Consider the following 14,582-nt stretch of genomic DNA (forward strand, 5'->3'; position numbering starts at 1 on the left):
TACTTTTTTTAACATTTAACTTTGTTGTCCTTTTGGAAGTTATTTTAGGGTACAATGTGATCTTACTTTGTGCTTTTCAGATGGCTTCTCAGTCCCAGCTCTCTGTTGAGTAATCTGTCCTTTCCACTCTAATTTGAGATGCCATTTTTATCATATACTAAATATTTTTATGTATTTAGATCTGTTTCTAAGCTTTTTATTTACTTTCATTTGTCTCTCTGGTCCTATACCAGTACCATACTTAATGCTATATAGTTTTTTTGTTTTTGGTTTTGGTTTTTTTTGCGGTACGCGGGCCTCTCACTGTTGTGGCCTCTCCCGTTGCGGAGCACAGGGTCTGGACGCACAGGCTCAGCGGCCACGGCTCACGGGCCCAGCCGCTCCGCAGCATGTGGGATCCTCCCGGGCCGGAGCACGAACCCGTGTCCCCTGCATCGGCAGGCGGACTCTCAACCACTGCGCCACCAGGGAAGCCCCAATGCTATATGGTTTTATGCTATGTTTTCATCACAATCTTTATTCTGAGAGTCTCCAGTTCCCCCTGAATCCTGAGGAGGGGAGGGCTGGAGGACAGAGGGCCTCTGGGCAGTGCGGGGAGGGAGCTGCTTGCGGCAGGCTGGGTACTGTGAGTGGATCTAGATGTCCACTTGGGGCCCTTCCCCCTCCTCCCCGGTCCTCCCAAAGCTCCTATTTCCCAGAAACCCCTCCCAGGTGAGCCTCCAGGAAAAGTCCAGGGCTCCAGGACGTGAAGAAGAAGGTGGAAGGGTACTTGGGGGCTTTGAAGTAAATAGGAGGTGGTATCCCTGAGATACCCCCCCCCTACCCCCACCTACCACCCCAGCATCAGTTCAGGTGCCACCGCTGTGAGGGGCTTTGATCACAGCTCCCACCTCCCTAGGCCGTCCCCATCAGCACCCCCAGTGAATCCAGACTTCCTTCCAAACAACCGGCCCAGGCTCCACAGTTCTTCCTGGTGTCTAGCCTCTATCCCTCTAGTTGCGGTTTAGGAAGGCACATTCATCCTGCGTGTCAGGTACGGTGCCACAACCATCATTTATTGGGTTACATGTGAGGGGCTTTCCACACTGTATTTCATTTACTGCTTGACATAATCCTGTTTATTTGATATTATGTCCACTTTAAAAAATTACCCCACTAACATTTAGTAAGCACTCATTACTTTGGTGCCAGCCATGGTGCTGAGCATTTCTCTTGCATTTTCTCATTTATCTTTCCAAATCCCTTTCAGGTAGGCGCTCAGTCTCCCAATTTCACAGCTCAGGAAACATGCTTTGAGAAGTTAACCACCCCCATTAGGCACAGTCACCGAGGGATGTGACATAAGTGGGTCCCTGAACCCTGGGCCAATCTGCCACTTAGACCACAGAACCCAGATTCCAGCTACCCCCGCCGACCTGTCGGCAGAGCTGGTTTCCAACTCCTCCGGGTCCCAGCACCCGGGCAAGGCTCACTGAATGAACGGACGTAGCTCCCGTATCCTCCACCCCTCCTGCTGTCGTCACAAACCACAGTGCCTCCAGCACAGAAAACCCGAGACCGCTTTCTCAGAGGCTTCCCCTGGGCCTTCTGGGTGGGATGTATCCTTTCCAGTCAGACTTGAGGAAGGGTGGTAGAGTTGCTGGGAGCCAGCGCTGTTATCGTGGCTTAAGGACACGGCGTGTGTGGGGAAATCCCACAGAACTTGACCACTGCAGTAATGCTGTGGAGCATAAGGTTGCCACTACAGCCACTGCAGGATTCAGAGAGGATAAAATTTTTCATTGCATTAGGATCCTTGGAAATCAGTTTTATTACAAGTATTTCCACTAGCAGTTAAATACTGTGATAAAATGCTCAGAGGTGACCCTTCAGAGATGCTTGCTATGGCCTGGAGGGCAGCAGGGGGCAGGGAGCCTGTGTGTTGGGGTGGGGGGGTTGGGAGGATGCTCAGGGATGGTTAGGACACTCGTGGGCTCCCTCCACTGCAGTGTGACATCCCAGAAAGAGCACGACCTCCGAGACGGGCAGAATGGGGTTTGCTTCTGAATCTGCCCCCCTTCAAAGCTACGTGACCAAGCAAACCCTGAGGCTCTCTGAGCCCCATTTTCCTATGTGTAAAATGAAGACGGTAACATCTCAGCTGGGATTTTACGAGGATAAACATGAGCAAGCGGAGTGCCTCCCACAGAGCCAGGCACACTTGGGCCCTCTATGCACCTTCGTGTCTCTCATTCCCGTGTCCTCTGGACCGGCACGTCACAGTCCGTAAGAGCTCCTATCTGTCTCAGCCTTATTACTGCTTCTTATTGGAACATTTGTTTCCAGGCTGATGGGCTGGAACGACAAACCTCCAAAGGCAAACTTAATCCCAGACGGGGATGAATCTTCCCTGCCTGGCAGGGAACGAAGATGGATCAGCCTCTGTCTCTGGCCTGACGAGCTAGAAACTCAATTTAGAGCTTGTTTGGTCGTTAGAGGGCTCTCACAATGCTGCTGCCTCCAGGAGAGACACTGTCAGAAGAAAAAGAAGGCGAGAGCCCTGCTGGCAAAGAGAGCAGCTGGGAGCAGGCAGTAGGAAGTCAGGAGGGCCGGATGTGGCGGTCTTGGCAGGCGCCTATGGAGAGGGGCTGCGGAAGGCTTCGGGGTAGAGGTGTGAGCTGAGTTTTACGAGGCAGGCCTGGCGGTGTGGAGAGCTTGGGCAGAGTGAGATCCAGGGCCCAAGGCAGGGACCCTGGGGGGGCTGAGTAACCAGAAACCAGGCATTACTTAGTTTGGGGGAGCGTCTTATGTTACATGACACACTTCAGATCCCATCTGTCCCCAGAGCTTTCCGTCCCAGGAAGGTTCCATCTGGTGTTCCGTCAGAGCTGTACTCCTCACTTCCTCTGGGAGGGCAGCTCCCATAACACATTAGAGGCTGGAAGCTAGGAGGCTGAGGCTGAAAGCAGGCCTTGGCAACGGGGCGTGTGGGGCAGACCCCTGCCTCACCTCTGCTCGCTGTAGCCTGAAGGCCAGGCTGGGTGGCAGCCTCCTGCGGGGGGCCTGGCTCCTCAGCCTGCTGCCCTGCAACCTGGGCAGGTCCCCCTGTGCCCCATCTCCTGGGGAGCCTTGGTCTCCTCACCTGTCACGCTGGATGAAAGGTGGCTGGGCAAGGCCTGGGACGGGACCTGCTGGGCTCAGGGAGGCCCCCCATTTGCCGAGTGTATTCCCTCCTCACACCCTGAGCCCTGGGGCCATGCCCCACCTTAGCCCAGCTCCAGCCCACCTGTCTTCTCTCCACCCTCCCTTCTATTTCTCCTGCGGTCCCTTCTTCACTGGGTCCACCTGCCTTCTCCTGCCTCTGCTCCTCTCACTGTCCTCTGCACGGCTGCCTCTGGCTTTCTTCCAGTGCCTGCCTCTGCCCTGCTTTGTCCGTCTCTCTTGTACTCTCTACTCTCCCCTTTCCGCCTCTCAGCCTCTCGCTCCGTCTCTCTACCTTTGCTCTCCCTCTCAGACACACTGGGGACCCTTGGGCCGATGGGGCTCTGACACTGCCCTGACCCTCTGGTGGCTCTTCCCCTTCCAGATGGGGCTGGTGGCCATCCTGGTGGCTACGGTGGTGGCCATGTCAGCTGTGGCCCAGCTGTGGGAGGACGAGTGGGAGGTGCTGCTTATCTCCCTGCAGGTGAGTGGGGGTGGGGACGGGGTGGCTGCTTCCCCAGGACCCTCAAAACAAGACAGTGCCTTTATGGTCACTCCCGTTTCTCTAGATCAAGGTCCAGAGGAAGTAGGGAGGGGTCCACACCACATAGCAACTCAGAGGCGGGGAGGGTGCTACAATCCGGGGTACCTGGACTCCCAGTTTCCTCCACTGAAAAATGGAGACACTTTCCTGCCCCGTGGATAGAGACAGGCCGTAAGGATGTTGATAACCAGAGGGTCTGGGCACAGCTGGGAGCCAGCAGTCTCTCTTGTCCCTTCCTGCACACAAGGGCACAGCGCCATTCCTGCACATGGGGGCCCTGGTCGCCATCACTGCGCTCTCCTGGATCGTGGCAGGACAGTTTGCCCGCGCAGAGCGATCCTGTAAGTATGACTGGGCAGGACCTACCCTCCGTGTGCTCCAAGTACCAAGGCCAGCTTGTCCTGCCCCCGCCTGGACGTTACCTAGGTAGCCTGGGGATGTGGCGCGGCCCTTGCTCTCAGTGTGGGGAGTCCCGGTTCACAGTCCCGGCCTGCAGGTTCCACAGAGGTTGCAGCCTCGGCCTTGCGTGTTTCCTACTCTGTGTCTCTACATGTGTGTGTGACTTAGAGGCCAGGTTCACCTTCCTAGCAAGAATGGGGGGTCCTCTTGGTGCAGGGTCCCCTCAAAGCATCTGGGTCCTGACAAGTAGAGGGAGGAGGGGTCCAGCACACCCTGCCAAGCTGCCCGGGGCTCATGGTTGGGCCCATGTCTGCAGCCTCCCAGATGGCCATTCTCGGTACCTTCTTCACCGTGGTGTTTGCCCTCTACCTGGCCCCTCTCACCATCTCCTCTCCCTGCATCATGGAGAAAAAGGACCTGGGCCCCAAACCTGCCCTCATCGGCCACCGCGGGGCCCCCATGGTGAGTGCCACTTGTGGGCCCTAAAGACTGGGGTGAGGGGTGGGTGGAGCTGCCATTGCAGAGGGGAGACAGGCAAAAAACCTAAAACCTATCTCCTTGTAGGGAGGAGCTTGCAGGGAAATGTATATAATACACGTAATCTAATAATAGCCACAAGTTTTAGCCCTTTTTGGTGGTGGTGGTGTTGGGGGGTGGGCGTGGGAGGGGTTTAATGGAAAGGGTTGGTGAAAAGGCTGGAGAGTTTCAATGGTATCAAGTCCTGAAGAGCCCGAAGGCATCTGGTTTGAAAGATTTCACTTTCATCCTGAGGGCCCTGGAGAGATGCAGGAGGGTTTTAGGCCAGGCCCAGATACTGCCAGGTTGTAGGTTAGGAAGGCCCAGGAGAGAGAGAGATGCTGGGTGTGGGGAGGGGAGCAGGGCCCAGGGGCTGGGACAGAGCAGCAGAAAAACCCTCCAGGTTGTGCAGGCAAGAGAGCTGGGTGCAGCTGCAAACCCACTGCTAAAGGAAAACATTTGCACCGGGTGGGACGGAGAGTGGAAGGAGTCAGAGTCAGCACCTGCTCCTTCTCTGCCACCCCTGTGACCCCGCAGTAGGCCCTCCCCTCGAGGGAGTATGCACCAGAGCCAGGCTTCCAGGCCCCGTGGCAGCTGTGGGAGGCAGGGCCTATTCTATCTCCTCTGTGCCTAGTTTGCTCATCTTGTCCCCTGGGATGATGGGAGCGTCTGCACCGTATGGCCACAGGAAGCAAGAGTTAGCATGTGTGATGTGCCCAGATATGAGTCTGGCTCACAGAAAGTAAGAGTTATGCTTTCCTGTTACCTCGGGCAAGCCCTCCTGCTTCTCTAGACTGGGTTTCCTGACCTACGAAAGCCTTGAACTTTGGTTCTCAACTGATGCAGTACCACTCACCACCACCAGGGGGCACTTGAGGGCTCTATGAGAGCTTTTTCTTGGTTGTGGCAGTAGTTGGGAGTTCCATGGTATCGCTGAATTTCAGGGTAGTCTAGGGGGCCTCACGAAGTAAGCATTTAAAGGAGTCGTCACGTCGGACAGGGCTGCAAATCACCATTATTGTGCCCATTTCCTAGATAAGGCTCAGAGACCTGTGCCCCTGAGCTGGACCCTGGTGCCCTCCCATCACACCCCATGCTGCTCCTGGCACCTCCTGGAGGCAACCAGCTAGAAAGGCCATGGTTTTTGGAGTCAGAGGATCTGGATTTGGGGTCCAATTTTGCCACATGCTGCCCGTGTGTCTGGCGGGTTGCTGGTCCCCTCAAGGCCTCCCTGCTGCTGGCTTTTGTAAGGATAAATTAGGAGGACAGCCTTCCAGGAGGCAGGGCCCCATATTATAGCTGCTTTTCTTTCCATGACCCGTATTACCCACCCCACCTGCTCTGGAGGCCACAGGACAAGAGGGTGGGGTGTGCTGAGGCAGGAAGCGGGGGCAAAGGGAAGGAGTGGGGTGGCCCCACGTGGATTGTTGTTTTAGCAGAAAGATTTCGAACATTCACAGAAGGGGAATGAATAGTATAATGAATCCAACACCACCTTCACCATTTATCAACATTTTGCCATTCTTGTTTCATCTATCGCCCTGCTTTGTCTTTTTTGAAAGCAAATCCCAGGTATTGTATCATTTTATCCATGCTTACTTCAGGATGTATCTCTAATGCATAAAGACCTTAAAAACAGAACTACGCCACACTGCCACTATTACACCTAACCAAATTAATAATCATTCCTTAATACTATCTAATACTGAATCAGTGTTCCGCTTTACTTTGCCTCAAAAATATCTCTTTATAATTGAGTTGTGAAAAATCAGAATCCAAACAGAGTCCGTGTGGTACAGCTGGCTGGGATGTCTTCTAAGTATCTTTTAGTCTATAATAATCTCCCTCCCTTTTTTTCCCCATATGCTGTTTATTTGTTGAAGAAACTGAGTCATTTGTCCTGTAGAATTTCTCCCATTGTGCATCTGGCTGATTGCATCCTGGTGGTGGCCCTTGAGGGGCTGGTGTGGGTGTCGGACACAAGTCCTCCCTGTGTCACTGTGAATGCATGAGTACCAGTGTCTACACCTGTATGTCTGCCTGTGGGAGGTTTTGACTCTGGGTCCACACATCTGTGTGTGGTAAGCCCAGGTGCTCATCCCTGTCTTGGAGATGGTATCTGTGTGCCCTGGACGGGGGTGTCCTTCCTATGTGGGTAGCCTGTGTGCATACTTTAATATTTGGTCAGACTGACTCCAAAGTTGGGCCTCTTAACCACAGTGGTCTACCACCATGAGTCTGTGACGACCACGCCCACACATGCACACTTCTGACAATACAGCCCTATCTGCCTTTAGGCCTGAGGCAGTAGCAACCCTCTTTCTTAAGGAGGCCAGCACCTAACACAGGGAGATCTGAGTTTAACAAGCCTCCAGAAAACAGATTTTGCCCCTCCCAAACACTTCCTCCTTCCCCCAAGGGTCTTCATGGCCCCTGCTACGCTCTTTGTGTCTACCCCCAGGCTACCTTCTGCCACGTGGGAGGGGGGCGTTGGTACCTCTCTGGTGGTCACTTGTGGGATGCCTGGCCACAGGGCATTTAGAGGTGACTGAGCAGGAACCCCACCGAGTCCACACCTGGACGCCTCTGTGGGGTCTCACCCAGCCCACTTGACCGGGAGACAAGGCAGCATATCCCCCAAGGCTGCTCTGCCCTGCAGAAAGGGGAAGAAAGGAACTCACATTTCAGAGACTGCTGACGTCTGTTACCTCAGCTATGAGCTTGGTAATATTAGTCCATTTTATAGCTAAAGAAACCGAGGTCCAGAGGGTGAGGTGTGATGGGCCCAGGTTGGTGACTGGGAAGGGGAATTGCTCCTTCTCAGCTTCAAAGCCCTTGCCATGCCAGGCCGCTTCCCAGACGAGGGGAGTGTGTTACATGCTGGGCAACAGCATGGCCGGAGGAAGAGAAGATGGGAATGAGCATGTCTTGGTGAGAATGGGATGAGCCATGGGAGCCCTTTCCACCCATCCCTCACTGCCAGAAGTCTTCCCTGTCTTGCATCCCGCACTGCACATGGTCCTAGCCCAATCCTTGGTATGGTGCTGACCCCTAGTGGCAGCAAAGGGCATGACAGGATCACCAGACCAAACAACTAGGGAGACTCGGAACCCCAACTCCCCCAACTGGAAGGATACTCAGAGAACAGTGTACATACACCGCCAAAGACCAGATGGGGAAACTGAGGCCCATAGGATAAAGGGATGCACCAAAGGTCACAAACCTAGTTAATGGCAGAGTCAGGCCTAGAACTAGGATTTTCTGATGTGTATGCTATAGGGTAACAGTTGTCATTTGTTAAGCACTTACTCTATATCAGGCAACGTGCTAGGGGCTTTTAATCCTTATAACAGTCTAGGAGATGGTCTTGTCATGTCTGTATAGATGAAGAAACCAGTCACCCCACTGAAACTCTGCCATGCTGTCTACCCTGTCCTCTCCCTTGGGGATCTCCACCTGGACTCAAGGTATAACCAGGAGGAAACTTGGCATTCAGCCCAGCCCAAGACTGCATAGAGGCAGAAGACTGTAAAAAAGCCCTCCACCCCCGACATTTATATACATCAACACTAACCATCCCTGCTTCTCTCTCCCCACCACCAAAAAAATCTATGAGGTAGGCATGATTTAACAGATGAGGAAACGGAGCTTCAGAGAAGCTATGTGGATGCCCAGGGCTCCACAGCTACTGCTTAGAGGAGTGGAATTAGAACCGGGTCTACCCCAGCCTCCCAACGTGGAAGAGTTTCTGTGGGTCGGGGAGCAGTGCTTGAGCTAAAGCTTGGCTCTCCCTCACCACCACCTTCCTCCCCAGCTGGCCCCAGAGCACACGCTGATGTCCTTCAGGAAGGCCCTAGAGCAGAAGCTGTACGGACTCCAGGCTGACGTCACCATCAGGTAAGCGTGGGGCTTGGGAGGACAGCACCTCTTTTCCTCCTCGATGCAACCACACCCGGGTTTCTGCTGGAGACACGTCTGGTCCCGGAGTCTTAGAGATGGGAGAGCGGAGGCTTGGATTATCCACTGCAGGGCAGGCACCATGTTTATGCAAATAGATTTTGTGCCATACTCCAGGATATAAAATAGAGAAAAAAACAGACACCTGATTCAAGCAGGGTGGAGGTAGGGACCTGGAGTCCTGCCACAGATCCACTTAATGGAAAGACTAGCTCTGTACGGCTCAGCAAAATGGAGCGCAAACACTCTGATCAGTGGAATCAGCAAGGTGCAGAGTGATACGTTCACGGTGATGTCAATTATACTTTTAAAGACCACATAAAAGTGATCTATACAACTTCTACATGTAGATTGTAAGTATGCGTTTGTAAAAAGGGCAAGAAGTGTCCATACTGATCTGATAACATCATGTCTGAGAAGCGGAGGGGGGCAGGGTACTGAACAGGGGTACCACGGTGTGAGGATACCATTCCCATTGTAGACATTATAGAATTGTGTGTTTATCAAAGCTTTCTAGCAGGTGGTAGAAAAATGCCTTGAGGAGGGGTAGCACAGGTGCCTTTTACTGTTTCACGCTAAGGCACCTTATGGGGCTACTGGCAGCCCCAGCAGAGTGGGGTAGACCGGGATGATACCAGGGTGGAACTTGTCAAAGGGGCCTGCATTTGCACTCTTCTCATTATGGCATCACGTGGACTGGGTTCTAAGCCAGGTTCCACCACTTACTGGCTGGTAGGCCTTGAGTTTGATACTTCTGTCTCCAGCCTCAGTTTCCCTATTATTAAATGAGATAGCCTCTACCTCCCAGGGCTGCTGAGAGAATACGCTCAGCCCTCCCTCCTCAGCAGTGCCCACCCCCATCTGACCCTCAGAGAGAGCCGAGGGATTCACTTACTGCCCACTGACTTCCCTGTGCAGACGGGGAACCTGAGGCCCAAAGAGGGGCAGAGCGGGCCTGGGTCCCTAGGTGGGCTGGTGTAAGTGGGTGGGGAGGAGCGGGCGAGGGACCTGGGTGGGCAGTGACTCCGCAGCCCCACCCTCCCACAGCCTGGACGGCGTGCCCTTCCTCATGCACGACGCCACCCTGCGCCGCACCACCAACGTGGAGGAGGAATTCCCGGAGCTCGCCCACAGGCCCGCCTCCATGCTCAACTGGACCCTGCTGCAGAGGCTCAACGCTGGCCAGTGGTTCCTGAAGGTCTGGCAGCACCCGTCCCAGTCCTAGGCATGGAAAGCATGGTCAGGGACTCCATGGTGAGGGCCAGGGGCAGCCCTCAGCTCAGGTGACCTTCACATGCCGAGCTTCCTTGACTCACAGCCAGGCTGGTTGGCGGCCTCCTTGGGCTCCTGCCACTGCAGCCCAGCTGTCATGGTTGTCACTACTTGTTCTGGTTCTGCCTCCCCTACCAGAAAAAGTTGATTTTGATTATAATAGTTAATAGCTAAAATTGTTAACACTGTAAAACTCTAGAGGAAGTTGGTTCTCTGGTCTGAAGTGCTACTGAGAGAAAAACGGACTGGGGTCTGGGATATGTTCCAAGCAAATCATTCTTTTGGCAAGCAGACTGGGATAAAGAGGTTATGGTTGGGTTCTCCTAGAGGTCCCAAAGGGCCCCAGCCTTCAATGTGCCTGACTTGCACACACCAGCCGACACTGGCAGTTCGGTCGTCTCCAAGTTCCATAGCCAGGAAGGCATGTGGAGGCCCCATAGGACTGGTGAGACAAACATGTGTGTCCCTGTCTCTGCCAGACGGACCCCTTCTGGACGGCCAGTTCCCTGTCACCGTCCGACCACAGGGAGGCCCAAAACCAGTCCATCTGCAGCCTAATGGAACTCTTGGAGCTGGCCAAGGGCAATGCCACGTTGCTGCTCAACCTGCGTGACCCGCCGCGGGAGCACCCCTACCGCGGCAGCTTCCTCAACGTCACGCTGGAGGCCGTGCTGCACTCCGGCTTCCCCCAGCACCAGGTGAGGCCCTGCAGCCCAGCCCCACCCAGCTCTGTCCCCAAGGAGCTGAGCTCCGCCCAGCCCTGCCCCACCCGCAGGGAGACCAGGCCTGCCTGGAGTCCCGCTCACGCAGTAAACTCACCGTGTCCCCTCTCCAGACCTTAGGGTTCCACATTTGTGAAATGAGGGTAGCATGCCCCACGCCTCCCTGACAGGGTCATCATGGGGCCAAGAGGGAAATAAGAAAAGCGTTTAAAATGTACAAAAGAAAAAAAAAATGTACAAAGGGCAGGAGCAGGGCCAGATTCTTCGGAACATGGTACTTCCATGAAGTGTTACCTACGTGATACCTGGGGATCAGAAAAATACGATTCCAACTATGAGAGCACACAAGACGCTGGTGGCCACATGCACAGTAGCTGACATTTGGGGCCTTATCGGTCTTGTCCTGACTAGGGTCTGGAGGGGGATCTTCCTGAGGTGTTGCCAAAGCAATTCCCAGCCATGGCTGGGACCAAGTCATCCCCCGGAGGTGGTTACTACCTGAAAGCTTTCACTGCATGCCAGGTCCCGCCTCTTTTAACCCCTCCAGGTGCTCCACGAGGGACAGACACCCTAACCCCATTGTATAGAAGGGAAATCAGAGGCAGCTCCTCTCCTGCTTGCAGGTCCTGTGGCTGCCTAACAGGCAGAGGCCCTTCGTGCAGAAGGTGGCTCCTGGCTTCCAGCAGACATCGGGCTCCAAGGAGGCAGCTGCCAGCCTGCGGAGAGGCCACATCCAGCGGCTGAACCTGCGCTACACTCAGGTGTCCCGCCAGGAGCTCAGGTGCCCACCCCATCCTGCCCAGGCTCACCCAGAGGACTGGACACACAGGCTCAGGGTTCAAAGAGGAGAGGTTGAGAACATCAGGCAGACCTGGGTTTGTATGTGAGCTTGGCCCTCTGAGAGCGGAGTTTCCTTCCTCCAGGGACAGTTTTGAGGACGGCATGAGGTTGTGAAGGGCCATGCTTTACAGGCTTCCCACACTGGCCAAAGGGCCGACCAGCCTCTGTCCCTGCCCCACAGGGACTATGCATCCTGGAACCTGAGCGTGAACCTCTACACAGTCAATGCCCCGTGGCTCTTCTCCCTGCTGTGGTGCGCAGGGGTCCCGTCTGTCACCTCTGACAACTCCCACACCTTATCCCAGGTGCCCTCCCCCCTCTGGATCATGGTGAGTTGGGGATTGTTGGGGGTCCAGGGAGCTGCCTATGGCTTCCAGGGCTGGGGGGCAGGCTCCACACCCGGGCTCCCTCTAGTGAGGTCTCAGGGGTGGGGGGAGCACCTGAGGGGACAGGCTTGAGGCATGAAGAAGATTCTCCTGACCTCTGGGCCTGCACCAAGGTCTGGGGGGTAGGAGGAACCTTGGCCTGAGCCACATGGGGAAAAACACCAAAGGCTCTAGACAAATAAACAACTACTTGGGTTTTGGGGGGGTTTGGAGATTATTGTTTTGTTTTAAAGGAAGGGAAGTCATTGGGAAAAGAGGGCAACGAGGCAAAAATAGGGAACATTAAAATCTTCTCAGAGATTACAGCCAATAAAACCAGCTTTCAGTTGGTTGACCGACTGAGCACCTGAAGACAGGCCTGTGTTCCAGTCCCAGCTCTGCCAACCAGGGGGCTTGGGGAGCCCTTGACCTCCCTCCTGTGCTCCCACTGCCACTTCCCTGAGGTCATGAAAGGCAGATGGAGGGTCTCATTATGGCTAAGATGATGCCGTGTCAGTGAATCAGATCTAGGTTTTGGGTGGTTAGCTCCATCCCCGCCCATTGTCTTTTAAAACCTCTGAGGGCTCAGCTCGGACTGAGATGAAATAACTGACTGGCAGCAGTAGCTATGAGCACACTCTGATTCAGGCCACAGGAACTGATCAACAGCAAAAAGTGCCCTAGCCCACCTCCACAGTTTACCTGAGATCAAGGGGGTGTGAGGCCTGGCTGCTCTGCAGGCTTCACCCTGCTGGGCCCCTCTCTATGGCCCCCTGGAGGGGAAGCTCCCACACTCCGCACCCTACAATGACATGTACTCTTACATGCACATGGATGCCACATACCTCTTCATATACCCACCTGCGCACCTGCTTGTCACGTCACACCCTCTCATTCATCTATCTGTCTTTCATATTTTGGTTCTTGCATTAAGCCCCTTTAAGCACATAAATCCTCTAGGTTTAAAACACACCACCTCTACAGTGAACACTGCACAGATCTCTTTTATCCTACACACACACCCCACCCCAAACCCCAGGCCCACTCCTACAAAATATAATCTCAAGCCCCCAAGCCCCCTCCAGGTCCTCCTCTGCCCCTCCCTGATGGTGACGTGCGATTCTCCTGCCCATGGGCCCTTGGTCTGGAGCCCTGGTCTGGACCAGCCGTGACTGGAAGCTGGTTGTGGGCCATCTGTCCACAGCCCCCGGACGAGTACTGTCTCATGTGGGTCACCGCCGACCTGATCTCCTTCATCCTGATCGTTGGCATCTTCGTGCTCCAGAAGTGAGTAGGCCCTGACCACCTTCCGCGGCTCTCCCTGCCTGAGACGGGCCAGCTCCCGCCCCCAGCCAGGTGAACGCCCTCCTGAGCCCTGGGCCCAGAGATGTCCTGGCCAGACCACCCTGTTCAGGGGAGAAGGAGGCCTCCCTGTGGCCCCCAGCCCGTCCCCCTCAGCCAGAGCCCAGTGGCTTCTGGAATGAGCACCCAGCTGGGGGCCCAGAGCCAAGCTGGGCCAGGATGTGCTGTGTAGACTCTTTGGTGAGTTTCAGCTCCAGGGGGGGCTCCTCTCTAGGCTTGTCTCCCTGCCTGTCACCCAGGGCACAGGTTTCCACAGCACTCGGGCCGGGCTCAGACCTCCCCACCCACCCTCCAGGACGACAGCTGGGGGTGGTGGTCACAGTGGGAGTGGGTGGGTCCTGGGGAGGTTTTAGGGCCAGGCGGGGCCCCAACCCAGCCATGAAGTAGCAGGCTGGGTTTTACTCTTGACTGATGTTCTCTCTCTGTCCCATACTGCTCTGATCCGGCGCATGTCCCTCCTCTCTCTCCCCCCTCCCCACTCTCTGCTGCACTCTGGCATCTCACAGCTATCACTTGATCAGGTAATTCTGGTGTGGTCCTCCTCCTGTTCCTCTCTCTCCCTCCTCGCCGCCCCCTCTCCACCTCCCTCTGAAAGGCTGCCTCCTGAGGAGCCCTAGGCCCAGGTCACCCTCCCATACACCTCCCCTGCCTGAAGCCGCCTTCCCATCCTTGCTCTCGTCCTCTCCCCTGCAGTTCTCCCTTCTCTCTCCCCACCTTGCCGTGTGTGTCCCTCTGCTCTCTCTCCCTCCCGCAGACAGGGAACCAGCATTTCCTTGCAGGTTGCTGACCTGGCCTCTCTCAGCACCAGAGCGTCTCCCTCTGGGGAGGGGCTCTGCTTGGGCCACCCCCCACAGCCTGGCACTTTGGGCAAGGCCTTCCCCAGTGCCCGGCGCACAGCCTACCAAGTTGTTTCTCCCTGCCACCTGTGGCCCTCCCACTCCCAGTTTGCCTTTCCCCTCGCTCACTCTGTTTATCTTTCTCTCCACCTCTCTTCTTTCTTTCACTTTCTGTCTCTGACTCCCACCCCACTGCTCTCCCCCCATGAGCACAGCCTCCCGTACTTTCCCCTGGGAAATACCCCCAGTGGTTGAGCTTCCTGTCCTAGATGTACCTCACTGCAGAGACACGGGCTTGACACTTTCCTCCTGCGTTTAACGTTAATTTCCAAGATGAGACCTTGGTCTTGGGGGTGCAAGTTCCCTTTGGTCAGGTGCCTTGGGCCCTCCTAGGTCAGTCATCTTCACTGACCAACTTCTAGGAGGAGGAACTCTGTGCTCACTGACTGTGGGACTGAGCCCAGCAAAGGGCCATTTGCCTGGTCCCTCCACCATCCTCTCAGTCGGCAGATGTCCACATGTGCTGGCTGGTGCTGTGCTGGGCCTTCTTCCCCAGGGTGCTCCACCGACACGCTGGGCCACTCAAGAT

At 55.2% G+C, this 14,582-nt stretch overlaps 1 protein-coding gene across 2 annotated transcripts in view; it reads left to right on the plus strand.

Annotated features, from left to right (window-relative positions):
* The window catches only part of GDPD5 (glycerophosphodiester phosphodiesterase domain containing 5), a 91,540-nt gene that overhangs the window by 71,184 nt on the left and 5,774 nt on the right, over positions 1–14,582 (plus strand). For both annotated transcript variants that reach the window (XM_082660224.1, XM_082660225.1), the window contains 9 exons: positions 3,566–3,664; positions 3,972–4,065; positions 4,440–4,585; positions 8,454–8,536; positions 9,644–9,794; positions 10,348–10,566; positions 11,214–11,371; positions 11,612–11,759; positions 13,000–13,082. In XM_082660224.1, the coding sequence (XP_082516350.1) occupies positions 3,566–3,664; positions 3,972–4,065; positions 4,440–4,585; positions 8,454–8,536; positions 9,644–9,794; positions 10,348–10,566; positions 11,214–11,371; positions 11,612–11,759; positions 13,000–13,082 (1,181 nt within the window). The remainder of the gene's footprint in view (positions 1–3,565; positions 3,665–3,971; positions 4,066–4,439; positions 4,586–8,453; positions 8,537–9,643; positions 9,795–10,347; positions 10,567–11,213; positions 11,372–11,611; positions 11,760–12,999; positions 13,083–14,582) is intronic.

The sequence above is a fragment of the Grampus griseus genome, assembly GCF_964374135.1.
Source record: "Grampus griseus genome assembly, chromosome: 8".
Taxonomy (NCBI): Eukaryota; Metazoa; Chordata; class Mammalia; order Artiodactyla; family Delphinidae; genus Grampus; species Grampus griseus.